The sequence below is a fragment of the Vicugna pacos genome, chromosome 12 (assembly GCF_048564905.1).
Source record: "Vicugna pacos chromosome 12, VicPac4, whole genome shotgun sequence".
Taxonomy (NCBI): domain Eukaryota; kingdom Metazoa; phylum Chordata; class Mammalia; order Artiodactyla; family Camelidae; genus Vicugna; species Vicugna pacos.
In genome coordinates this window covers 47,685,976-47,712,827 of record NC_132998.1, presented here as the reverse complement: position 1 = coordinate 47,712,827, position 26,852 = coordinate 47,685,976, and the positions used below count along the sequence as shown (strand labels likewise).

At 36.1% G+C, this 26,852-nt stretch overlaps 1 protein-coding gene across 2 annotated transcripts in view; it reads left to right on the top strand.

Moving 5' to 3' along the window:
• NAV3 (neuron navigator 3) overlaps positions 1-26,852 on the top strand; it is a 309,585-nt gene that overhangs the window by 238,611 nt on the left and 44,122 nt on the right. For both annotated transcript variants that reach the window (XM_072973357.1, XM_072973356.1), the window contains exons 19-23: positions 3,238-3,426; positions 6,030-6,082; positions 11,759-11,782; positions 14,095-14,172; positions 23,242-23,325. In XM_072973357.1, coding sequence (XP_072829458.1) covers positions 3,238-3,426; positions 6,030-6,082; positions 11,759-11,782; positions 14,095-14,172; positions 23,242-23,325 — 428 coding nt within the window. The remainder of the gene's footprint in view (positions 1-3,237; positions 3,427-6,029; positions 6,083-11,758; positions 11,783-14,094; positions 14,173-23,241; positions 23,326-26,852) is intronic.

Here is a 26,852-nt window from a genome sequence, read left to right as displayed (position 1 = left end):
AGATGCAGTGTTCATGTTTTTTATCCTTACCTATTAAAATATGTCCATACATAAACTTTTTAGAAATATAACTGTAAAAATTATATATAACAAACATTAGAAGTTTAAGATCACTACTATCATGTTGTTATTAGTAGATTACTGTGAGCTACTGCCGAAGTTAACTGTGGTTTGTATCCAGTTTCTTACATGAAAGCTATCATAGAAACCATCCCTACCCAAGAAAGCACATCGAACTATAACTTATGTAAAACAAATTAAGTTTTGGATAAAATTTCACTTACTATTGGTCACAGTCCTTTCGACATCTCTGAACCTAGTGAGACTCACTGTCATGTTCTCATGAGTGATGACAGCTGCTCACACTCATTTTTCACCTTGCTCCAAGGGTTACCATGTAGAAGCATTACTATCAACCTGTCACTTTCAAATGCCGTGTATTTGATGAACCTTTTGCATACAGAGTGATGTTTAAGCACCGTTGTATGGGAAATTCATGTGCTGTTACTCCCAAGGGTTCCTCCACCTTAAATGCCTTTCTACTGCCCTCTCCAAATTCACCCTTCACACTGTTCAGAATTAAGCCCTCTCTTCTATCTTCACGGACGCACAGAATCCCAGAGTTGGAACAGACCTGTATCTCAGTCTTTCCTCTGTTATGTCAATTCTTATGACAGCTCTAGCGTCTTCTCTAAACCTATCAATGAGAGAAACTGCCTGAACTAGATATATTACATTTTTTGAAGTTCTTTAAATGATCAAATAAAAACTTCCTGAATCTCCACCTAGTTCCTAGTTATATTCCCAAATTCCACAAAATAAGTTAAAATCAGATTACATATGACAACTCTTCTTAAAACAATACCATCAACTCCCGAATATGTCTAGATATGGTAGCAAAATCAGGGAGCGACTTGGAGGTATTTAAAAACCCACTTCTTATTTCTTTCAGTCCCTGTTCTCCTCAAAGTACCACAGATAAACATATAATTAATGAAAACCGTGGCTGTGGTATGCAATATAATTTAAGACAAAATCAGTAGCCCTCTTTTCCCTAATAGATTGTCACACATATCTCTCTTTTGTTGAGACATTTTTACGTATCTCCTGGCTTTGAATGGATCTTAGAGGCCATTGATTCTGCTATTGTTTCTTAATTCATGAAGAAATTGAAGGGTAGAGCTTGGGATATTTGCCTAAAGCAAATAGAAAGAAAAGGCGCCACCAGAAGCCCTGTACTAATTTGTGTCCCATTACAGAAATTTTCTTTGTCATATTATGACAAAGTTTTGTCTTCTATTATATAACTTTTCTTGGTCTATTTTGCATTATTAACTTCACCTTTCAATCATCTCCCCTAGAGGCCATTCTTGAAGTCAGAGATCTTGCTATATCTATCTTTCTATCCAACCACAATACCAAAAAAGCAAACCTGTCATAGATTTTAGCTAATTGATCGTTCTTAAATAGTATGCATATATTTCCAACGGAGAAGCTATCAGAAGTGCTTATAAATGCAAACTGCTCCCTTTAAAATCCACCCTAATCCTCACTACTATTTTACTTTGAACCAGCTAAGTGCTGTTTTGAAATTACAGAAAGACACTTTACTTGGATGTCTCTGCAATTATTTTAGTAAAAATTGTGCAAAGCCAAACAGTGAATGAATTGTCCTTCTAACCTCTAAGTACATATATTAAAATGATGTACTTGCAAATGTGTTCGACACTTCATTTGTTTGGCAAAAAGTCAGTTCATACTGCAGACCTGGAATGGTTGAACGACTTCAATCCAGGTACCGTAAGTGTAAATATTCAAGTCCAGAATGTATCCATGGGCCATCCTCAGCCATCATGAACTGGTCACTGCTGGCTCAAGGAAGGTGCCTGAAAAATCTCTCTCTAACTCTTTCTTGTTCTCCCTTCTTTCCTTCTTTCTCTTCTTTTTTCCCTGCTTCCAATGGGTTGCAGACTTTGCAAATCCATGGTTTCTTTCTCTTTTTTTTTTTTTATTATATGTCACAATAAACACACATGGATACAATTCTTAGTCTTTTGTTTCTTTTCTTGCTCTTCCTTTACTCCAGTTTGTAACTAGCTCTATCAGAGAGTTATTCTGTGCATTAATTCATTCATACCCGTGAAATAGCCAGCAGAGTGCCTGGCAACTAGGAGATACTCTCCTTAAGTTGTCTCATAGTATATATTCCTCCTATTTTACGTTGTTCTGAGATCCAGTAATTACATTAAGAAATGAAGTGCCTGTGTCAAAGAAAAAAAAAACCATTATTTTGAAATGATGTCAGACTGATTCTAAGCCAAAGACATGAATTCCCCAAGGTTTTGAAAGAACCCACCAGTTCTCTTCATATCTTAAGAGATTCCTGGCTGCGTCCTCATGTACCTGTACCAACTTGCTTTTCTTAAACATAGCACTTATGATAAATCTATTTCTTACATTTTCTGCTTTGCTTTTATTCCAAATTTTTAACCAGTATTGTGTTCCAATGGGATAGCACATTCAGTCAGCTGCATCTTTCTTTGAATTGATGATTATCAGTTGGCCTAAAAAGCTGAGTGTCATCAGAACCATTTGTGAATAGGCACTAGGTAAATAAATTCATATTTCAAATTACAGACTCAGTGAACCACTTTGGAAACACAGGTTTGTGACTCTTGACAGTCTCACCACAGCTTTCTGATCTTAGACACAGTAGAAAGTAGTTTTATGTGATTAACCTTATGATGAGTTACAGATACCATGTACACAACATTGTAGTTCATTTAAAGATAATTTTTATTTTTCTCTATTATAACCTAACTCTGATAATGATGGTAGTAACCATGAACTGACAAAAATTTAGAACTCAAAACGACTGAAAGTCATAGCCTGGAAGCTGCAGAAGTTTCTTCCTGGGAAATTTAGATTTCTTGTATTTTATGTCCCTTTCTCTTTTGCTTTTCCCTTTAAATTGATATATTTTCCTGGAAATAAAGAAATGTGCAGACTCCAGGAAGACAAATCTTTTCTTCATAATGGCCAGAGGGAATACCATGTTATTTCTAGCAAAATCAGTAGTGGTGATTTGATGGTTTTGTTCACTGTTGCTTTAGAAATTGACATACTGCTTGCCATGAAAGTGCTAGGGGGAAAAAAAAGGGGGAGGCACTCCGTGATAACTGCTACTGAAAATTTCAGAGCCCTGAACTAACGGGCTATGTGTGCTTTGTTTTCCAGTGAGCCCAACCAGTCTGTCTCAGTTTAACCTTCCGGGGCCGAGCATGATGCGCTCCAACAGCATCCCAGCCCAGGATTCCTCCTTTGATCTCTATGACGACGCCCAGCTCTGTGGGAGTGCCACATCTCTGGAGGAGAGGCCACGGGCCATCAGCCATTCGGGCTCATTCAGGGACAGCATGGAAGAAGGTAGGCGTGGGGTGGGGGAGAATACAGTTGCTTCTGTTAACTCAGACGTGAAAACTACCACATCATTCACGTCACAGACATTCCCTCGAGAGTAAATGAGTGAGTGACTAGAACTCGCATCTGGGGAGCCCTGAAGCTGGAAGAAGTTTTAGTCTGCATTACCTTCTGTTTCATTCTGCATTTGGAAATACGCCTGACAGTATTTAAAGTTAATACCTGGCTGTAGAACAGCTCAGAATAAACCCGGCGTTCTCATACAGAAATCTGCATAACTTCACAGGTGTGCCAAATACCAGAGTGAATGCTTTGTTTGACACTTCAGTTAAGAAACCATGAAAGATACATAAACCAGGAAGAATTCTCTTATGAGACAACCACATGCTGCCGACTTTTATTCTCAGAAACCCTCTCTGGTCTTAGCTTTTATGATCATATCATTTTAGAATTCATATGGTGCTACTTTTTGATTTCCAAGTTACATTTCCTTATCCATTACAATAGAATTCTCACCTGGCCTAATAAATACCTTTTTGGTTGTAAAGGTCTATGTGAAAAGTCTGTAATAAAAACTCTTCGAAAAATTTTGGAGGCTTAATGGATTTTCAAATGTGTATTATTTTCTGAACGGTATAACTTCACATGTCGAATAGAAATATTTGAGAGCTTTTTCGTCTTTGATTTAATGAATGATTTACAAGTACCCACAAAGGAAAACTGTAGTACACATATTATAGAGCCTGTCAGCCAAGGATAAAATAAAAGTAAACATAGAAGTTCGAATAGATGAGAATAAAATCAGATATGTGATGAACCGTTCTATCCTAGTCCTTCATGAGTCCGTGTAAAAGAAAGGACTCTAGATCTTGAAACATACCAGAGTTTAAACCTCTAGTCATCCATTTATTTGTGATATGAACTTGAACAAGTTTCATAACTGTTTGAGCCCTGCTTTCTGTATCTGCAGTTTCAAAGGTTGAAAAGAGTAGCTCTGTTCCTTTCTCTTCCCTCTTCCAACCTTCTTATTTAAAGTACCTTCTGATTAAAATTTAGGCAGCTGTGAAAGTTGACTCCTGGTCTTCAGGTCACCACTGTACATTTAACATGCTTGGCCCTAAATCCGTTGGCTAGAGTTGCCACTGCCTTTTGGGATATTAACCAAACCACTGAATTCACTGTGACAGATGGTGAGAGCCTGCTGATTGCTGCAAGTGTAGGCAAGATATAACTCATTTGAAATGTAACATTGTTGCTTTTCTGAAATGGTTCTAGCATTTTCTTCACAAACAGGGTTCTTATAATACTGGAGAAATTATTTGTTCAGCATACTGATGGCTTTCTAGAGTGCCTCATTTGCAGAGATAATGCTTTTAATATGCTGGGAGATTCTTGCCTTCCATGTATTAAGATTAAATCGTCTGAGCTGTTGAAAGCCAGCCTCCGTGGGCAAGATGGCTTTTTGATGTCTATGCATTGAATACTGAACTATTGTGATTCTTAAATGATGGTCTAAAATCAAGGCATTACTGGGCAGAGAGACGGAAGGAACTTAACTGATGCCCTGCCAGGTGCTCATAGTGACAGGTTAGGAGCCTGAACCATAAACGTTAAGGTTATAGCCCTATAGATAGTAAGTAGCAGGAAAAGACTGAAAATAGGATCTACTGATTCATCCACCACCTTCCTTCCGGTGCACCACACTGACACTCTGCGTTCACACCGGTGTTATTAGAGGTTAAAGAATGTGCTTTTTTTTTTTTTAAGTACAACTAACATTTTCCATATTTCACAGAGTGATTTGCTCAAGCTAGGAAGCTGGGAGTCATACGTACCTCATTCCTCTTTTGACCCACATCCCTTTTAAAGAGGTTCTTCCTGGTGGATCTCAAATTCACCCCTTTCTTTTCATCGGCGCTACATGACCCTCCCCAGCTTTCCCAGGCCTCTCCAGACCAGGTCATAAGCACTCCCTCCCCCGTGTTCTCTTGTGACCAGTACATTGCTCTTGATACCATTTATACGGTCCTTTTGTGATTATCTTTTTAGTTATGTACCTTTCTACTTCTTTTTGAGCTCCTAGGATTATGACATTCAATTTTATACTCCCGGAATCTAGCAAGGGCTTATCACACTGTGTGAACTTGAATGATGTTTATTTAATGGATGAATAAGCAGAAATAACTATATTACCCCTCAAAGAAAAGAGGAAGAACTGTTCTGGACCTTTGTTGTATAAAAATGAGATTAAATAAATCAATACTTGAAGTTTTTTAAAAGTTTAAACTCTCATGGCAACTTTAGGTGTCCCTGACTTTCTGATTATTTTGTGCGTGGGAGTTGACTCTGGTTTTCAGTATGCACAGAGCATGCTGCAAGGATGTCAGCTGGTCAACTCTCTGTAACACAATGCAGGAGGTGCTTTAGGGGACAGGTGTGGGACCTTCCCATGTCTCAGTATCTGAGTCTGTAAAAAAATGACAGTGGACTTGTTCTCATGCATATATCTCACTGTCATTTTATCTCCTTAGCCACCTGTTCTTCAGGCCTGGTGGTTCTGAGCAGACTTCATTATTTCAACTCTTGTTCTTTTTTTTGCCTTTCTTCAGTTCACGGCTCTTCATTATCACTGGTCTCCAGCACATCTTCTCTTTACTCTACGGTAAGTGTTGGCTGCTAAGAAAAAACTGCTTTTGCCAAGCACGCACATGGATAGGTTAGATAGGTTGACGTTAGCACAGCAGTTGCACGGTGAGACGAGGGTGTGCTCCAAGCTACTGCAGCCCTGATAAGATGGGAGATGCTCTACCAGCCCTTCTATGGCTCATTCATAAGTACTTCCACTTGACTTGTATGTGCTCATTATAATCAGTGAGTGGATGGGGAACTGAACTTCATAAATTGATGGGGTATGACTCAGAATCCCTGAAACCATGTACTGTGCTCCACTGTAATCTTATAATGTTGACCACTTTTCTGTGTTGGCTTCTCTGAGCCATGACTGGTGATTGTTGTATGCTGCTTTCTCCATTTTATTTTTTATTTTTTTTAATTTTTTATTATTGAAGTATAGTCAATTTACAGTGTGTTAATTTCTGGTATATAACATAATGATTCAGTCATACATATGTTTATGTATATATATGTGTGTGTATATATATATTCCTTTTCATATTCTTTTTCATTATAGGCCATTACAAGATATTGAATGTAGTTCTCTGTGCTATACAGTAGGACCTTGTTGTTTATCTATTTTATATACAGTAGTTATTATCTATAAATCCTGAATTCCCAATTTATCCCTCCCTATCCCCCTTCCCCTCTGGTAACCATAAGTTTGTTTTCTATGTCTGTGAGTCTAAGTTTTGTAAATAAGTTCATTTGTGTCTTTTTTTTTTGTAGATTCCACATGTAAGTGATATCATGTGGTATTTTTCTTTCTCTTTCTGGCTGTATCAGCTTATTTTCCCATGTGTGAAGTTATACTTTGTTTTTACCAAAGTGACTTTTCTGTGCACTTATTATAATTTCATCTTTTTCCAAAAAAAAATCTATAGGAAGTTATGTTTTATAAGAGGGTTCCTTCATCCTAGGTAAGAGTGAAGAACATTTTAGTTTATGACTCTCACTGAGGCTTGAGTACTGTGAATAATCCTTGACCCTGTATTGAAAAGTTCATGGAAAATTTAAAGCCTCAGTTATCACTGATTAATAAAGCATTAAGGGCAATCATCATTTTTTGGCTCATTTTCATTAAGTTAAAAATGAATCGGCCCTCTTTTTATATTTACTGCTTTAGACAATAAAAATGCCTTAGAGAGTTACTCAAGATCATACTATCATTGGTAGAGGCAATATTTTTCTTGTCATTTCTCCTTTTAATGATTAAGATTGCCAACCAAATCTATAAAATTAGCAGTAAAGTCTATATATCACTGTTAGTATTTAGATAAATCTACTGTTTTAGGCAAATAGATAAAGACATGAGAAATGTAAAAATGTGCTGGGAAAACACACACACACACACACACACAAAAAAAACTGTGTGGAGGCATAATATTCCTCCTGTTGGTCCAGGGCCACTGCTTGTAGGGAGATGTAGTCTGGCTTAAACCCCTGTCATTGAAGTCTCTATATAACTTCAAAAGATGCAGCATTGTTATGATCATATTTTAAATATATACAGAAACAACATTTGGATAAAAAACTACCTTCATGAAGCCCGAGAAAAACTCAAGAAGAAAAAGAGCATGGGTTGAGGAAAAGCAGGTGGCTAATTAGTATATACCACAGTCCGACAGACCATTCTGTGATAACAAAAATATACCTGTACTATCGAATGCAGCAACCACCAGCCACATGTGGTTGAGTATTTGCAGTGTGAATGGTATGAAAGAGGAACTGATTTTAATTAATTTAAATTTAAGTAGACACATGTGCCTAGTGGCTACTCTATTGGATATTGCAGGGTTATAGGAAACAAAGGAAGTAAATTTTAAAAATTACTGGTTTATAGGAGCAGATGTCAAAATGATAAGGACAATTAGAAAGCCTCAATTGTAAGTATTGTGTTGAGTACAATATGAGATGTGAACAGAGATTAAAATAAAGAGACTGTATACACATAGTTATAGGCCAACATTTATATAATGACACAGACCCTAATGTTAAGTGTAAAAGAATGAATTAGGTGATCAAAATACATGCAGAGGGGATATTATTAGGAAATTAGGAAATTTAAATAGTGATACTGGAAATGATGTGAATTACATGCTTGAACTGACAGCCTGTGGTGAGACAATTCAAATAAATGCATATTTGGAGGCGTAATCAAGAGAAAAATCAAAGATGAGGAGTGATTCTCTCTCCAGTCCCCTGTTATCGTGCACTGATTCAAATGGCAATGAAAAGGTATCTGTGAAAGTGCTTTTTAAATCATGAAGTGAAAAATCAGTTTATCATTTTTTTCATTCCTCCTTAAGGACTCCAGATAAAGATTCACTTGATTTATGTCTTTGCCTGACTCTCTCAGTAATTATTGTGTGACATCAGGCTAGTTGGTGAATTTCTTTCAGCTATACCTGTTACGTAAAGTTGGTGAACAGCTCAGACCTATCCTATCTGTCCCAAGGGATTTCTGCAATAATTAAAGAAGATCAGGGTCGTTATATTCCATAAATTACAGAACATTGTAAATTGCGTGGTTCTAGGGAGTACCATTTATATCATAGTCTTTGTGAATTTCCCCTTTGGAAATTACATGATGTACACCTAACACAATTGTGCATGGTATTCCTTCATCAAAAAATTAAAGGGTTTAGGAAAAATAAGATTCTTTTTATAGAGGACTTTTAGACCCTATGTACCATCATTAGGCAAAATATTGCTCTTGCTAACCATGGGTATAAACAGTGTTTAACACCATCATTTATGCAACTTATGGAATCGTAAGTTTTGATTAAAAATATTGAACTAACAAAGATGACTTGTTGCAAAGAACATTTACCTGCAAAATTACCAATCTAGCAAAGCCACTTGAAAGGACCCTTTCAACTTTTGAAATCTCTACCAATTTTAACTTTTGAAATCTGTACCAATTACAATTTGGTAAAATTTTTTAAAGTGTCTTGTTATAAAGCTAAGTAAATCACCTTATAGGATTTTTGAGCAGAAAGATTGAGAGAAGTTACAAACTGGTTGGAAATCACAGACCCAATCTGACATGCCGAGATGTTACCTTTGGCAAATTTAGAGTTTGTAGGCCAACAATTATGTAATGATACAGACCCTAAATCCAAGCCAACACTGTGAAATCTGAAGTTTTACCTAAAAATTCAAATTTCCATGTTCCTTTTTAAAGTAATCGGAATGTCTAGCAACAGGGAAATGAGATTCCTGCAGGTTTCTAGTCACCTGGCATCACCCCTTTTAGGTGGTGTGTCGTCTCAGGCCAGACCCAGTATCCACCAATTTTTCTCTCCCTGACACTGAAGCCAGTTTGTTGTTAGTTATTATTGTGCTGTTGCATTTCTCGTAGAAGAGAAATCCTCCTCGTTATCTTTATGATAAGTGGGGAAATAAAATAAAGCCTAAGAAGGCTGTGTGATTTTTTTTAGGGCTCTTTTTATTTTTTATATGTCTATTCCTGTGAAACATATAAATTTTTGATCCTTGCAATAAATGTTTTCTGATTTGCTGTATATTAAAATTTTTATTGAACCAGTTTCATACGTGGTCTCTATTTTGTATTGGTTTAATAAGAACAAGGACCATGGTTAGTTCGTTGGGGATCCTTGTAGCATATTTCCTAACACATAGGTAACACTAAAGTAATTTTTTTTAATTAGTGAGTTTGGGTGAATGAATGGCTGAGTAATAGCTTGCAGATTAAAGAATATCTAATATATTTTTATTTAGGCAAAGGGTTTTATGTTATTTACCATCCTTGAAGATATTGGGCCAACTTCAAAATCAACATTTAAAAATGGCAAGTAATCATATGCCATCATGACGTCATCAATCCCATGCCTAACCCGCTGAAAGAAATAGACTGTTAACATTCTGGCTCATTGCTTCAACTTTATAGTGACACCTACCCAGTGTTGCTAGCCTCAGGGTATGAAAGAAGGCAAAGGTTAAAAAGAAAGATAGTTCTGAAAAAATCAGCAAAAAGAAAGTCATTCTACATAGTACATAGTATATATAGAATTAACATGTAATGATGATGCATATGACTAATGCATGTAACTTATTCAGGGTTTTTAATGAAAAAATGTGATGGATGTCTTTCTTGACTATTTTTTTTAAATAGCATACATTGCTTTTTAAAAATACAGAAATTACTTATTGAACATCAATTTTATATCGTCCCAGCAAGCCTACCAGCAGGATTTGGACAGAATAAACTGGCAGCAAATACGCAAAATTTGGGGGAAACCAAATACTCTTAGTTAATCTTGCCATATGTCTCAAGACAAACGACCTCCAGCTTTCTTTTGATCTATGAAATCTTTATCTTAAAATTCCTTTGCTATGTCTGATTCAAAAAGCAAACTCTATATGAAACCTTGAAATTATTATAATTTTAAAATAGTAAATCTTCACTTACGAAAGGAAAGTTGAGATGTAAAACATTAAAGTTTTATGTTAGCGTTTATTTTTAAGACATAGTTTTCTCATAAAGGCTATTAGGATTCTGCTAGTTGACCATGCTATTCTTTAACCACTGTTTTACTAACTATATATATATTTTTAAGAATAGAGGAAATATAGGAAAGACAAATTCAGTTTAAAAGAGATGCTTATGCATAAAAAAATATCCTGAGAGTTATTTTACTTTGTTTTATGTTATGTTTTCTGGAGGATAAGAAGAGATAGGAAGTGGTTCATGTACTTCTGCATCAATTAATAAGGAAATGTCCCAAAAGAAGAGATAGGAGATTGTTTTTCAGCGTTGGATCTGCTCAAGGCAATGAGCAGACTTCTAATGTTCAGCAATATTATACATTCTTCAGCTTTTTCCAGAATGAGGGAGCTTCCCAAATGTAATGACACACATAACTCATTTTCTGGCATTTTGCAACCCAATGCAAAGAAGAAAAACAGAGCTAGGAGTTTTCTGCAACTGAAGCCAAAACATCCCTTGAGGTCCTACCACGGTCCTCATTTCCATAATCTGCATATCCTGTCAGCCACTTTTGCCACCTGGGTGTTTTAGTGTTTTGCTGACTCACAGCCCAATAAACTTATTTAATAATCATTAGGAAAAGTAAACATAGAAACTAATAAGGAGATTTTCTGTGGTTATCAGTGCAGTACAATATTTTTCTCAGGTTTTATTTGGCATTCCTTGTGATCTTAAATCACAGAATAAAGTCTGACTCCTACGTCTTGGCTAAAAATCTCTAATTTTATGGAGTACATTCCTTTGGTCTATATGAAAAAAAAATCCACTCTTTTATTGTTTTCTGCACTCACCTTGTTTTAGAGTATACTTTTATAATTATTTTGTTTTTGATGTTTATGTTCTGGATCTGAGGGTCACTCTCTCTTTTAATTCTATACTTTGCTTTTAAGACATATTATATATCCATAAGTCATATAACCTATATTTTTAAAATATCATATGGTTTGTATATAAAGAAATATTCATTTACCACTCTAAAGGTTTCTGTTTTTACTATTTTAATTTGATAATGTCATGTATTTTACTTTATTCTTATGTTAGACCAAAATAACATTTTAAATGCACAACATAATTTTATTCATTTAAACTTGTGGAACGAATTGACACTTAATTGTTTATAGTTCAATTCTTTTTCCTTTTTTTATTTTACAGGCTGAAGAAAAGGCTCATTCAGAGGTAAAAACCTTGTAACGTTTTTACATTTGACTATTTTATTTACATTTATGATGAAATGAGTGTCTTCTGCCACTAGAGGGCTCTGTGATACAACAGCATCACTCTCCAGCAGCTAGTTGATAAACGGTCTTGGATACTCCCTCCTAAAAGAAAATGGAAGGAAGGTTTTTAGAAGCAAACTCTCTTCTCGCGTTCTAGACTGGAATGGTACCTCCACAGCTAATAAATTGTCTTTAGTAGTGAACACTTCCAAATCTCTGATGAATGAATGACTGGTATATTTTGTTATAGTCTCTACCCCCCCACCCCTCAAACCCAAGAGACTAAGTGCATAGGATTAACAAAACTGTTGAATTTTAGGCACTAGACCTTCACAACACAAACTCCCAGCATCTCAGCCTATCTATTATGTGGTGCCAGGACTTTGCTGCTTCTAACCCCTTGATGTCTGGAGTGGTGTGTTGCTCTGATGATACACATTTTGCAAAGACACACTTCATCGCAATCACATACAAATTAGATTGCAACCTGGAGAGATCATTCTTTTCCCTTTGTATAAATTTGTCCTGGCCAAGGAGAGCAGGAGGGCTATAATTAGGCCTTTAGTCAAGGTGTGCTAATGACTGGTTGATTGGTTTTACACTGAGCAAAGAAAATGCATGCATTGGCAACAGCCTCTGCAAAGGAATTCTTCCCTTTGAAATTTTATTCTATCAACCTTTTAAAGTAAAATGTGTATTGTGTTTAAAAATATGTTGAAAAGGTATAGATCATATCAATTTTATCTGTATAATTGCTAGACTAAAGAGTGAATATGATTTTGAAAGACCTAAGATGTTTCCATCCGTGGACATGGAAAAACATCTAACGTTGGGTATAATACATGTAGCCACTGCAGTATAGCAATGCTACATCTGTTTGCTGTATTAGTAGTTACACAACCCCCTATCATTATTTGTGCCCCATAATGGGTCTTGGTTTTTTAAAAAACAATTTATGTTACTTTAAGATTTTCTGGATTATATTTTAAAAGAAATAGGATCATGGAATAGAGACTATTAATCTGAGAAAGGCTCTTTGAATTTGCATTGGTTTAAGAATAAAATAGATATCCTGCTTTCTGGAAATATTCATGGTCATCTGCATTTGAATATAACCCAGATACTCTTTGGGGCTGGGTGAAATGAAGTCACACTTGTTGAAATTGTAAACATATACCCTGTTGCTACTTCCAGCTTAAAGTTCACTTCTTTCTTAGAGTCTCTCAATATTGGCCACCATTTCTTCTCCACAAAAATCTAATGTGGAGAAAAAAAAATACAGTTAATGGATTATGTCAAGAATGCTCTTTCCAACTAAGACAGTATTTCAAAAGTCAAACTACAACAATAGCAGACTTGTTTTTTATGAAATGAGAATCATCAAAGTAAAATGTCTGCATCTCAGTAACTTGTCTTATTAATCACTGTTAATATTTCATGGGAACATAAGACATGTATATTAAATTATAGAAAGTGCTTAAATTAAAATTTTAAATACACGATACGATATATTCTCACCTTTTGCTGGGTCACTTCGAGTGTGAACTTAACCAAAAAGGAAAAAAAATGGTATATTAATAGTATACTTATCTTGCTGGGGTGTGTAATTATTTGCACAGTATTATTGATCCCCCCCCCCTTTTTTTTTAAATCTATGAAGCATTTCTGTCTGGAGCTCATAGTAACTCACTGAAAAAGGACAGTTTAATAAAGATTTGGGAAGGCTTCCTCTTCTCCAGCCAATAAAATTATTTTTTATAGAATCATTAAATTTTGGATGAAAGCCAATTTTCAGTGACTGCAGGATACTCTTCAGCTTCTGAGAAGTTGCCAAATTAAAGAGAATAAAAATAAATATACAAAAACTGAGAGAAAAATAACATGGGCTACAAATATGTATATGTATATTTAATTTTAAAAAAGAAAAGATTATACCACCTGAGTTTTATTACCACAAATTTCTAGAGATGCAAGGGGCAGAGAGAAAGTTAACCGGTTCTTGAGTCAGGCAGAGATGGCAGATTGAACAAGTGAGCATCCTTTAACTTGCAGATCTGAGTCTCAGTTTTGAGCATAGACACTTACCCCTCTTCTTCCAAGTGACACGTAATTGTTACTGGGCGGCCATTATTCACGTTCAATTTTTAGGAGTCAGTGCTGATACCACGGGAGTAGAACGAGCTAACTATAGTATTTGCTTTCTTGGATTGAATTGTTGGTTTTAAGTAAAAATCTCCTAGCATATTGAATTTTTTTTTAAATTACACTCAGCAAATCCATAAACTACGGAGAGAGCTTGTTGCATCACAAGAAAAAGTTGCTACCCTCACATCTCAACTTTCAGCAAATGTAAGTCACTTTTGATTTTTTTTAATCTATTAAAACAGACGTTTATGTAGTTTGTGGGATAATTCTAGTAAAACACTTATAAACTTTAACTGTCCAAAATGATACAGACTTAAGTCACTCAATCACGGGACTTGATTCTTAAGGGTAAACCTTCTTGTTCCCTGGGTAATAAAGTGTAAACCCAAGTTGATGCGCCATCACGATGTGGTTAATATGGCTTTTTATCTCTTGTAGAGTCGGAAATGTTAATAACAGCTTCAAGAGTTATTTCTTTTCTTATTTCTGACTTGTTTCACTCTCTATTTAGAAGACAGTCTTAAGCCACGAGACAGTGAGGGGTTGGTAGTGATTAACTTTGGAAGGTGAAAAATTCATGTGCCCTGCCTCCTTCAGCACAATTTATTGGGCAATTAGTTAAGCATCCAATTAATTCTAAAAAATTAAATTAGTCTAAATTGGGGTATCTTAGTTATATGATAAATGAGCTATAGTTCTCTCCAAAACCTTGGCAGCCTTCTCCTAGCAATTCAAGCAGCTGACGATGGCCGAAATGATGATGGAGAACATCAATTATATGAACACTTATTGAAGATCTCTCAGTGAGCCAGGGAGTGCTGGGAGTCGATGCAGAAATAAAGGGGCGCAGGTGGCATTTTGTCTGGTCCTGAGGACCAGTCGTGGTAGGAGCAGAGTGGCGGGTGAGGGAGCTCCCGCCACTTTGCCATATGTCCTACCATCTTCACTCGACATGAATCACTCCCTTCACTAGCTTTGGGCCGGTTCCCTGCCTCACCACTCTCCATGCTCCATGATGTTTTTCTATCTCCTCCAAAAAGCTTGGCGTAGCCAGACTGAGCAGGTGGGGCCCCCTGGGCGAGAGACTTTAAGAATAAAAAGTATTGTGTACTCTAATTCCCGCAGTATATAAGTAAATTATTTCACTCACAATGGGTTCATCTTAGTGCTGTCTCTGAATTTCTTTTACCTCTTCAACTTCGGGAGAGTCAAATTCACTTTGGCTTGGGTATATTTTTTTATTAATAGAGGTTATAAGTGGATTCTCAAAATAATAGCACATTTTAGAGCATTGTTGAGGCAATACTGGAAGAGAACAGTATTATTTAACCTGTATTTTGCATCTTAGAATAACACCTAAATACTTTGAAGCAACTGTAAATTTTATACTATAGGCTAGATGTATAGCAGCGTAAAACACTCCTGTCTAAGTTCCTGACTTTGTCCCCAGAGGATGTATTACAGTGTAAGAGCCAGACAGACTGGATTGTGTTTACCTGCAATGAGGGAGGCTCAGTGACAGACCCTGTGCACTGGATTGTAAAGATACAAATGTCTTGGAACAATTACTCAGAGCTTTGTTTTTATTTTTGGAAACGTCTCTTGCACGGTTATATATATATATTCAGTTATTGGATTAACAAATGGCTGTTATACATAATGGAATTTGGGTGTTTACACAGTAATGTTTAATCTGTTTCCATACCATGGACGAGTACTACTCAGCAGTAAAAATAAATAACTATTAATACACAAAACTTGGATGGATTTTAAGTGCTTTAAGCAGACTGAAAAAAGGCCAGTTTCAAAAGGTTACACACTACAATAATTTCATTCATACAACATTCTAGAATGATGACATTAGGGAAGTGAAGAGTAGGTTAGCGGTTGCCAGAGGTTAGGGCTGGTGGACACCTCTCTCCCTGAGAGGTGGGTGTAGCTGTAAAAGGGTAGCAATAGGGAGAGCTTTGTGGTGATGAAAGGTGGTTGTTTCCATGTCTGAATCGACATATAGGTACCGATATTGAGTTCCCGGTTTCATATTATGCTATCATTATGTGAGACATAAATTGCGGCAAACTGGGTAAAGGGGTCCAAGGGTCCTCTCTGTTCCCTCTTTGTGAATTGGTAATTATTTCACTTATTTAACAGTATCACTATAATTACTAGGGACGGAGTCTTGTATATGTATGTCCGTTTGTACTTATAAGAATAAAATCTCCTTTACACATTTAGAAATTTGAATTACGCAGTAAGGTACAAACCGTCTTGAACTCAGTCTCTTCAGCATTTATTTTAAAATGTCACCTTAGATTCAATGCACCATAATCAGTCATCAAAGGATTTACTTGAGGAAACACTTGTTTTTTCCTCAGTTCTGAGAAATATTGCATTTAAATTTCATTCAGAGTATGTTTTACTTCATTGTCCTGGAGTTAATATCTGTTGATGTATGTAATATATGCATATATTTTAATACACAGTATAGAAATTAAATTAATCATAAAATTGAAAAAATTTTGTACAGAATTTCTTCAATATAAGTCAAATTTTTAAAAAAATCTTATACATTTCCTATTCAGAAGTAGAGATAAGTCTTTTATTTATTTTTTTACTTAGACCTCAAGTAAACTTTATACTTTTTGATGAAATGGGATCACTACAATGCCCATTGTTGTACAGAAGTGTAATAGCCATGATTTATAAAAATGAATTACAATGTTTGGTTCTATATATTATTGTGTTATTATTTTTTATTTAGTGATCGTTTTAAGATACAGATATTCATTTAAAATTTTTATTTATATTTTTAATTGAATGAGAGAGCTTAAATTCTGTAGTACTTTACAATTTTCAAAAATTTCACACTTTTTTTATAATCCCGTAATAGCCACTTTTTTAATCCCCTACCCCTATATTACCCCTTCCCTTCTTCTCTCCCCTCCCCACTGGTAACCAATAATTTGTGTTCTGTATCTATTAGTCTGCTTCTTTTTTGTTTTATTCACTAGTTTGTTGTATATTTTAGATTTCACATATAAATGATATCACACTGTGTTTGTCTTTCTCTGGCTTATTTCACTTAGCATAATGCCCTCCAAGTCCATCTATGTTGCTACAGCAAAATTTCATTTTTAATGGCTGAGTAGACTTCCACTGTATACATGCACATCTTCATTATCCATTCATCTGTTGATAAACACTTAGGTTGCTTCCATACCTTGGCAATTGTAAATAATGGATGCTATGAACATTGGGGTGCATGTATCTTTTCAAATTAGTGGTTTTTTTTCAGATATGTGCCCAGGAGTGGAATTGTGGGTCATGTGGTAGTTCTATTTTTCATTTTCTGAGGAACTTCCGTTCTGTCTTCCACAGTGGCTGCACCAATTTACATCCCCACAAACAGTGTACAAGGGTTCCCTTTTCTCCACATCGTCTCCAGCATTTGTTATGTGTGTTCTTTTTGATGATAGCATTTCTGATAGATGTGAGATGATATCTCACCGTGGTTTTGATTTGCATTTCCCTGATGTTTAGAGATGATGAGCATCTTTTTATGTGCCTGTTGACCATCTGCATTTCCTCTTTGGAAAAATATCTATTCAGTTCTTCTGCCTATTTTTTACTTGGGTTTTTTTTTTTATGTTGAGCTGTAAGGCCTGATTATGTATGTTGGATATTAACCCCTTATCAGTCTTTTATTTATTCAGGGTCTTTGTCTTTCCATATAAATTTTAAAATTATTTGTTCTATTTCTGCAAAAAACTGTCAATGGTAATTTGATAGGGATTGCACTAAATCTGTAGACTGCCTTGAGTAACATGGTCATTTTAACAACATTAATTCTTCCAACCCAAGAACATGCTATATCTTTCCATCTGTTTGTGTCTTCTTCAATTTCTTCCATCAGTGTCCTATAATTTTCCAAGTACAAGTCTTTAACCTCCTTAGATAGGTTTGTTCCTAAGTATTTTATTCTTTTCAATGCAATGGTAAATGGGATTGTTTCATTTTCTCTTTCTGATAGTTCATTTTTACTGTATAGAAAGGCAACAAATTTCTATGTCTCAATTTTGTATCCTGCAGCTTTACCAAATTCACGATGAGCTCTAATAATTTTCTGGTGGCGTCTTTAGAGTTTTCTATGTATGCTATAATGTCATCTGCAAACAGTGGCATTTTTACTTCTTCCTTTCCAATCTGGATTCCTTTTATTTCTTTTTATTCTCTCATTGCTATGGCTAGGACTTCCAAGTCTATGTTGAATAAAATTAGCAAGAGTGGACATCCTTGTCTTATTCCTGATGTTACTGGAAATGCTTTTCACCATTGAGTATGATGTTAGCTATGGGTTTGTCATATATGGCCTTTATTATGTTCAGGTATGTTCCTGCTATGCCCACTTCCTGGAGCATTTTTATCATAAATGGATATTAACTTTATCAAAAGCTTTTTCTACATCTATTGAGATGATCATATGGCTTTTATTCTTTAATTTGTAAATGCGGTGTATCACATTGATTGATTTGCAGATATTGAAAAATCCTTGCATCCTTGGGATAAATCCCACTTGATCGTGGTGTATATCTGATGCTTTTAATGTATTGTTGGAGTTAGTTTGCTAGTATTTTGTTGAAGATTTTTACATTATGTTCATGAGTGATATTGACCTATAGTTTTCTCTTTTTTTGTGGTATCTTTGTCTGATTTTTGTATCAGAGTGATGCTGGCCTCATAGAATGAGTTTGGAAATCTTCCTTCCTCTGCAGTTTTTGGAATAGTTTGAGGAGGATAGTATTAACTCTTTGAATGTTTGATAGAATTCACCTGTAAAGCCATCTGGTCCTGAACTTCTGTTTGTTGGGAGTTTTTAAATTACTGATCTAATTTCATTATCGGTAGTTGGTCTGTTCACATCTTCTGTTTCGTTCTGGTTCAGTCTTGTGAGATGGTACGTTTCTAAGAATTTGTCCATTTCTTCTAAGTTGTCTATTTTATTGGTATAGTTGTTCATAGCAGTCTCTTATGATCATTTGTATTTCTGTCATGCTAGTTGTAACTTCTTTTTCATTTCTGACTTTATTGATTTGGTTTGGTTTTAGAGAAAATATTAACTTATTATTTTTATTTAGTAATCATATTAAGATCCAGCTATTCATTTTTACTCAGTATATTAATAATTCTATTAGGACTTAAATGGTTTTCCTTGTTTGGGGATTTTTTTTTTAATTGATGTGTCTTGTGTTTGGACCTGTCATGATTATATTTATATGGAGCCCACACAATAATAATCTGCATTTTAATATTTAAATTTGAAACATCTGCCTCTCTACTAAAATGCTTTTTTTCCCCTTTGTTAAAAGGGGCATTGGTAAGTCAGGAAGGTATTCAGTCAGCTCACCTTTCATCTGACTGGCAGAGCATAACCTCCATTCAGTAGAATGGGCACTGGGCCTTCCCTGCTGCTTGTGAAGTTGTCTGAGCAGATCGGTGGAAAGCCCTGGGAAGCCTCTTTGTAGAGCTGTTTCCACTAGGATGTGTGTAGAAAGGAGAGAGGGCATGTTGGCAAGGGCTATTGCCTGGACTTCGAGTCTATACCCCACCGACAGGAAGAAAACAGGAGCCCCACCAGCCAAGGCAACAGTGGATGTACAGTCACATAAGACAGCCAGCCAGGTGCCCTCTGGCCTCTTGCCCACAGCTGCATGCAGCCAGGCCAGGGGGATGCATTTGTTTGTGTCTTAATATATTTCCTTATGAGTCTCAGCCATCAGATAATCCAGAAATGGGCACTAAGGCTAGTTATTACTACCAGTTTTCAAATTTCAGAGACATCACTGAATGAATTTGTAATGAAACAAAAGTTTCTGGTTTTTTGTTATGTTTTGTTTTTTGGGGGGGGTTGGGGGGGTTGCCTTTAAGCACATAAGTCTTTTAACCAAAAATCTCTCAAGTGTCATTTGCTTGGGATTGTGTCCTACTCCTTTGCTGTATTTAATATTTTTATATAACCTGGAAGTTTACTCTTGTTTTTCTGTATCTCCTTTAAGAAAAAAACAATTTTGCACATAATTAACAATGAAAACATTGAAGAGGCAATTGTATACAGTAAAATATGAAATCTTATTTATGATCGTTTCAGAGTCATTTTCATTTCATCTGTTAATTTTCAAATGTAAAGTCATCTCTTTATCTATCTAACTAGCTATGTCCCCATCTAAATCTCTATATCGAGGTTTTGTTATTTGATTGACGGACTGTCACTGACTTCTGAATGAACCAATGGAATGCAGGCATTTTTCATAATGATATTCCATCATATTGTTTAGTACCACAATAATTTTCTTTACATGTCCTTGCAGATTATGTTATGTGATTCTAAAACTAAAGACATTATGTATTACAAATACGTTCCTTTAATTAGTATCCTGTCTTGTCTATTTCATTACCTTTGCAGACTTCACCCAGCACAAGGAGGGAATATTCATCAACCTGCTGATACAATTTCTGGCTTGAAAATTATGCAACTGCTAAGAAAAAAGTCAGAACCAAGTTAAACTATGATTAACAATCCCTGTGAAAAACCCATGATTTTTCAAAAAGTCATCATTTTATAAGGTTTTACAAACAAGATATATTTTCCTATAGTTTTACTTAGTTTTACATTCCATTTTCTCTCCAGTGAGGTGACAGAGATTTTCACTGATAGAAATGCCTTCCTTTATTTGCTTCTTGTACTCCTTTTCCATTAGTCCAGTTGGTGAGAAATTTAATTGTTTCTTACCTTCAGAGTAACAAAGCTAGTATGATTAAACTAAGCCAAGGGGACGTAGACTTAAAGCAGCATTTCACTAACATAACTTTCCATTGAGAACAATGTGACTCAAATTTAAATGTTCTCTTTTGTAATCAGTTACATGTTCTTGTGAATAATTAATAAAGAGCAATTTTCCAAAGATTGGAAACTGACATTCTAATGGTGAATAGTTTGTATTTACTCAATAGCTACAACATTTTCTTCACAGTTCTGCTTTCTTTGTCATATTTCAACTCCTATTAAACTGATAAAATATGTACAGATGGTAAAATGAAGTAATTGCCTCTAAGTTTATACCTTCAAGGACTCATTATCCAACAAATTAGCTTTATAGTTATTTGGGAGAATTAAAACTTTGCCACATTGTGTAGACTCTCATTTTTTTTCAGTGAATATTAGCAAAGTTTTTCTATTTTAAAAGAAAACAAGCAATTTTAGCTTTGTAAAGTCATAGCAGGATTATGTTTAATAGTCTAAACTGGAATCAGTTACAAATGGGCAAATCGATTATAAATCATGTAGAGCAGTGCTTTACAGCAAAATCTAACCCCTGCTACACACCCCATGAGTGAATCTCAAAACACACTGTTAAGCAAAACGACACAAAAAATCATGCGATGCGATTCCACTTGGATAGTTTTAAAAACAGGCCAAGCTAAAACACAGTGTCTAGAAATGAAAGCTTAAGTGACCCAACTATAAAGAGAAGCAAGAAAATAGCTAACCCCCAGGTCACCGCAGTGGTTCTCTTCAGGGAAGGGAGAGGCGACAGTAGTGAGGAAGGGGCAGGGGAGGACTTCCAGGGTCTAGAAATGTCCTATTTCTTGACTTGGCGGGGGTAGTGCATGAATGTTCACGATGAGAAACCAGTGAGCTGTGCATTTTCATTTCGTTCACTTTTAACAGTGGGAAGGTTAATATAAGACAGATTGGCACCTAACCTTATGCTCATTTCTGAAGGTACTAAGTCTGATGTAGTGACATTCCTTGTCACTGAAAACATTTTCAACTATATGATACTGTTATTTTTTTTAAGAGTGTTATTTGTCCAATTAAATCTGCTAACAAACCTTTGAGAATAGTTCTCAAGATTGTTTGTATGTGAGTGTTTATGAGAGGGGAAGAGGGAAGGACAGAGGAGGGAGTGGGGAAAGAATAGAGTTGTACTGATGGACTGACGATGAATAGCATTCTCCACAAAACGTCTTTCTCTGTATTGCAGCGTCAGGGGGAGAAAGGCATCCCGGGATCAGCTCAGAGCTAGGAACAAAGACGCCTTTGTATCATGATGCTAATGGAAGGGACTTGTACATTCTAGCTGTTGCCAATAATGGAATAAACTTCCAGTGCCCCAACTCTTAGGACTCCTGTGATCCATTTGATAATAGGTGCCTCAGCTTTTCAGCTCCGCTAGAGTCACAAAGCGATGAATAGCGAGTCCTCTTACTCCCTTCCTTCCCTCAAAAAATTCATCTTTTGCCAAGGATTGCCAGATTTCCCTCCCACACATAGTTTATTATAGATATAGGTTGTAGAATATTCTATACTCATATCCTTTTAAGTGTGCAGTAATATTAGATCACGTTGAGATTATACACCTGGAGTTCTATCTCAAGCCACAGTGCGAGATCGAAGCATTTTTTCATGCTTAATACTCTGCGGATCAAGCTGTTGCATAATGGTGTATCAATAGTAACTGGCCTGTTTTAGAGCCATAATAAGATTGTCAAATACTTCTTAATCATTAGAGTTAGGGTGATGTACAGCAATATGTATAATTCTCTGAGATGTAAAATAAAACCCCAAAGCCACAAAGACTTAAATAAGATATAAGTGAATATTATTTCTAGCTGGCCTACCAACACGTCCTTAGTTGAAGGGAATAGAGTAGAAATAAAAGCCTTTTTATTGAAAAGAGTTTGGAAAGTGAAGACAACTCTTTTCGTTCCAATTCTTTGCAAGTAGAAAAAGAGGGAAGATGCTGTTATAGCTGTCAGCAGATGGCACTTGAAGGAGAGCTTCCTTTCCATAGAGGAGCTAACAATATCTTCAAAGGTCACCGTGCAGGTATAAAAATGAGGAACATTCATCCATTGAACTATTGCAGTGACCTCCTCTTGGGCTTTGAGTCAAAAAACTTGGCAACGCAGAACTTTGTTCAGTTTTTTGAGTGTCAAATCCTCCATGATGAGCAAGTTAGAAGGTGTTAATATTTGCAAAATACAATTCCCTTCCAGAAGTGGAACTCACATTAAATGTCAAGAGACTGAAGCAGTGATCTTTTTTAAGGGAAAGTTTAAAAATAATAGATGAAAATGTGTGTTAAGTCATCATTGGAAACTAACCATGATGGTCATAGTACTGAAACAGAATTTTTTTCTGAAATGAAGGGTTTTCATCCATCTGCATAAGGTTCTGACACTTAAGACATGTTCCTTCCATTTTGTTCACAGGCTCACCTCGTAGCAGCTTTTGAAAAGAGTTTAGGGAATATGACTGGCCGACTGCAAAGTCTGACCATGACAGCGGAACAGAAGGTATGTTCACGAGTTGCCACTGGGGCCTGCAGTAAGACAGCAGGCTGGATAGGATGTTTAAACAATGCTCAAGGATGTTTAAGGAGCCCAGCTCCTTAGAAATAATACTCAGGATCTACTCTACAGTAAACTGGGACAACGATGAGATAATACCTTTTCTTTTCAGATTTTAATTTAAAGACGTAATTTAGATTAACTCATGCTGGCACGCACACACACAAGTTCTTGCTAGGCAGTGTATTATTTTACTTCTGACTGAAACTATTAAAAGAAGACCAAATGTTACAAAAGAGAAGCAGTGGTACAGGAGAGGCATTAGCCTGTCATAGGAAGAATTTGTTACACAGTTGACAAGGATTGCACTCTGACAAGATTTTTCACAAATCCATGGTCTGTAAGCCCATTTATAGACCGTGGCTGTGGTCCAAGGTACTCATGGAGAAGGCCTGGAACAGAGGCTGGGGATCTATGAAGTAAAGGGCCTTAGGTTACAGTGTCCATGGGACAAGGGACAGTCCAACCTGATGGATTTTTATGGAGTGGAGGAAGGAATACTTAAAAGAAAGAAACAGAGAATTTGGCTCACAAAGGCAGAAATATCAAAAAGGTCCACGCTGCCTGGCAAGAATCTGGACGCTTTCCATATGATGACCAGCAACTTACCTCCCTACCATTAGTTTGGTGGCCCTAACCTGAGTTCTTGGATGAGTGTCAGAGACAGAGGAAGTCTCTAAAATGGGGTGGAAATATTTGTAAGAAATGGCATATGTGCATAATAGGAGCAGATGTCCACAGTGTTCATCTAATTTTCAAAGAGATCCATAATCTAGGAAGTTTTGGATGATTGCAGAATCAGTATATATACCCTTAGGGAAGGCTTCAGTTTGGGCTTTAGTTCTGTGAAGTATGGCAGTGAAGTTAAAGAACCAGCCTGCTTTCCCGAGTTTTGTCAGCTTATCATTTTTTTACAGTTAAAAAAAGACGGAACAGTCCAATTAAACCAAAAGAGAAAATTGCATATCCCTCTAATTGCCTGTATAATTAGAAGACTGTATTCTGTGCGCCCTTATCTCTCATTCTCCTATTTCATACCCCTCTCGGACCCATGTAAGCAAACACTGTCCTTCCCCGTCAAACCTGTTCTGAAAGGGGGGATAAACTCCTTTTGAGCACATACATTTTATCTTAATCTTTTGAGGGCATACAGTTTACCATTGCACTATGTAACATAAGAATTCAGCAAATAAGAATACAAGGCCTTTTTTAGGGCAGCCAATTCAAAAAGAATATAAATGTTGGAGTCTGATAGCCTTGAGTTTGAATCTCAGTGAGGTCTCTCAAGAGCTTTGGAATCTCCCTTCCTAACCCTCAGCTTTGTCATTTGAGAAGTGGGAGTTACAATAACGACCTTGTAGAATCATTATGATGAATAAGTGAGATACTGTCCTATGTCACATGTAGTGGATAATCAACAAATATTGCCTTCTTTACATTTCTCTCCTTTTGTCGCTTAAAAAATGTGACCTGAACCAAATTCATCATTGGCCACATGCTGCATATTACTGTAATCACAGGTAGCATTGAAGTCTCCATTTCTTTAAGATGTCAAAATTAATATGTATCGCCCCTCCCTATTTCCTTCAACTCTTTTATATTTGTAGGCAAAATTTCTCATGGAAATTGGAAATATACACTTGTTAATGTATAATACCTACGCGTAATCGCTGAATATGTTAAATACACCTCCTTAATAGAAAGAATTGTCTTATTATTTGCACATTATCCTTGAAGTAGTATGGCCGAGATTATAAAGTTTTTTCAGGTCTCATGATGTCTGCAATTGCCCTTTGCCATTTACTACTGAAAACAGAATGATTGCTCTTTTGATTGAAAGCTATAAACACACACAACCATGTTTATTCTGTTTTATTAACATTGATTTTTATAACAATGACATTAGCATTATATTTTATTAACATTGTTTTAACATATTTTATTAACAATGTTTATTTTATCAGCTATTTAACAATGTGTAGTTTATTTTATTATCTGAGATTTATAACGTGCCTCTTTCCAAAGTGGTTTTAAGAATATTATATAGTTTATTGAGTTACATGGCACAATTCAATGACGGAGTCTAGTGAAAACCAGTATCTAGAACAAGATGCTTGAGCCTGGGTAATTACTGCCTCAGAGCACTGACCAGAATTCATGTCTAGGAAGTTGAGACACAAACAGAGATTGCTTAGTATATTTAGCTCTCATTTTCTGAACAGAAGAGCGTAACTTAGATTGAAAAGACAAAGTTACGGGCACTGAATTCAAGGATAAATTTATTGTAGAGTTTCTTAAATTGAGGTCATAGAATGAAAAAAAAAGACAAAATCACTGTTCAAATAGACATTTCTCTAAAAGCTGAGGGCATAACATTTAATCATATTTCAGTAAAGTCATTTCTTCAGGGAGCTGAGATAAAAGGGCGTATTGCTCTCTGGTGATCCAACAATCCTGGGAAGAAAGAGAATTTAGAGCAGAGATTTTGAAACTGTTCTGGAATTCCAAGGTTCATTGCTCCATTTAGTCAGTCGCCAGAGCTACATTGACTGTCTTTTGTGAATAAGGTACTGTTGTAGCTCCTGAGAATTCAGCAGTGAAATACACACACACACACACACACACACACACACACACAGTACACACATCCTACTTTATAACTAATTATAATATAAAATAGAGTTTATATTCTAATGGGTGACAGACTCTGGTAAAAATACAATTAAAACATATAGGATTTCATGTGAAGATAAGCGCCACTGAAGAACTTAAAGCTGAGAATGAGGACGTTAGGAAGCAAGTTAGGTCGCTAACACGTGAAGAACCAAAAGCGAAGGTGGTTACATGGGCTTGGTTACCGACTTGAGAAATAGATAAACTGAACTCGGACTCAAATCCAAGTCTCCTGCTTCAACGTGTGATTTTTCAACAGTCCTATGGCATTAATAGCCTGAAAACTGTATCAAAGCTTTTGTATGATTTGTGGACCAAAATCACTCCCTTAAATAGCGTTCTAATTTTTTTTCTCATTTCTAGATGCCAAGTCATGCTGATTTTCTTGCTAAATGTATGAGCCAAAACATTGCTTTTATATACTTGTAGCCAGGTTAAAAAAAAAAAAAAGAAGAAGAAACGCATATGAATAACTAAGGAGGCCGAAAGAACATTTGGGCTACAATTAGAAATATAACAGAACAGTATCCTGAGTGTTCTCACAGAGAACCACCGCATCTTCATACTCGTTTTAGAGAGGTGGCACAGAGGAGCCTCCCCGGGCTCTGGGAGGATGGAGGACATTAATTCGGGGGAAATGGAGTCGTATATGTTGTAGAGGAAGAAACACCATGAGCGTGAGCAGCAAGGCAGGAAATGATGGGAGACGATGGGGAAAAAGAAGGAATGTGGAAGGAAATGTGGAACTAAGGCTTGAAAGATGTCTAAAGAATCTGGTCTTTGGAAACAAGGAGCCATTC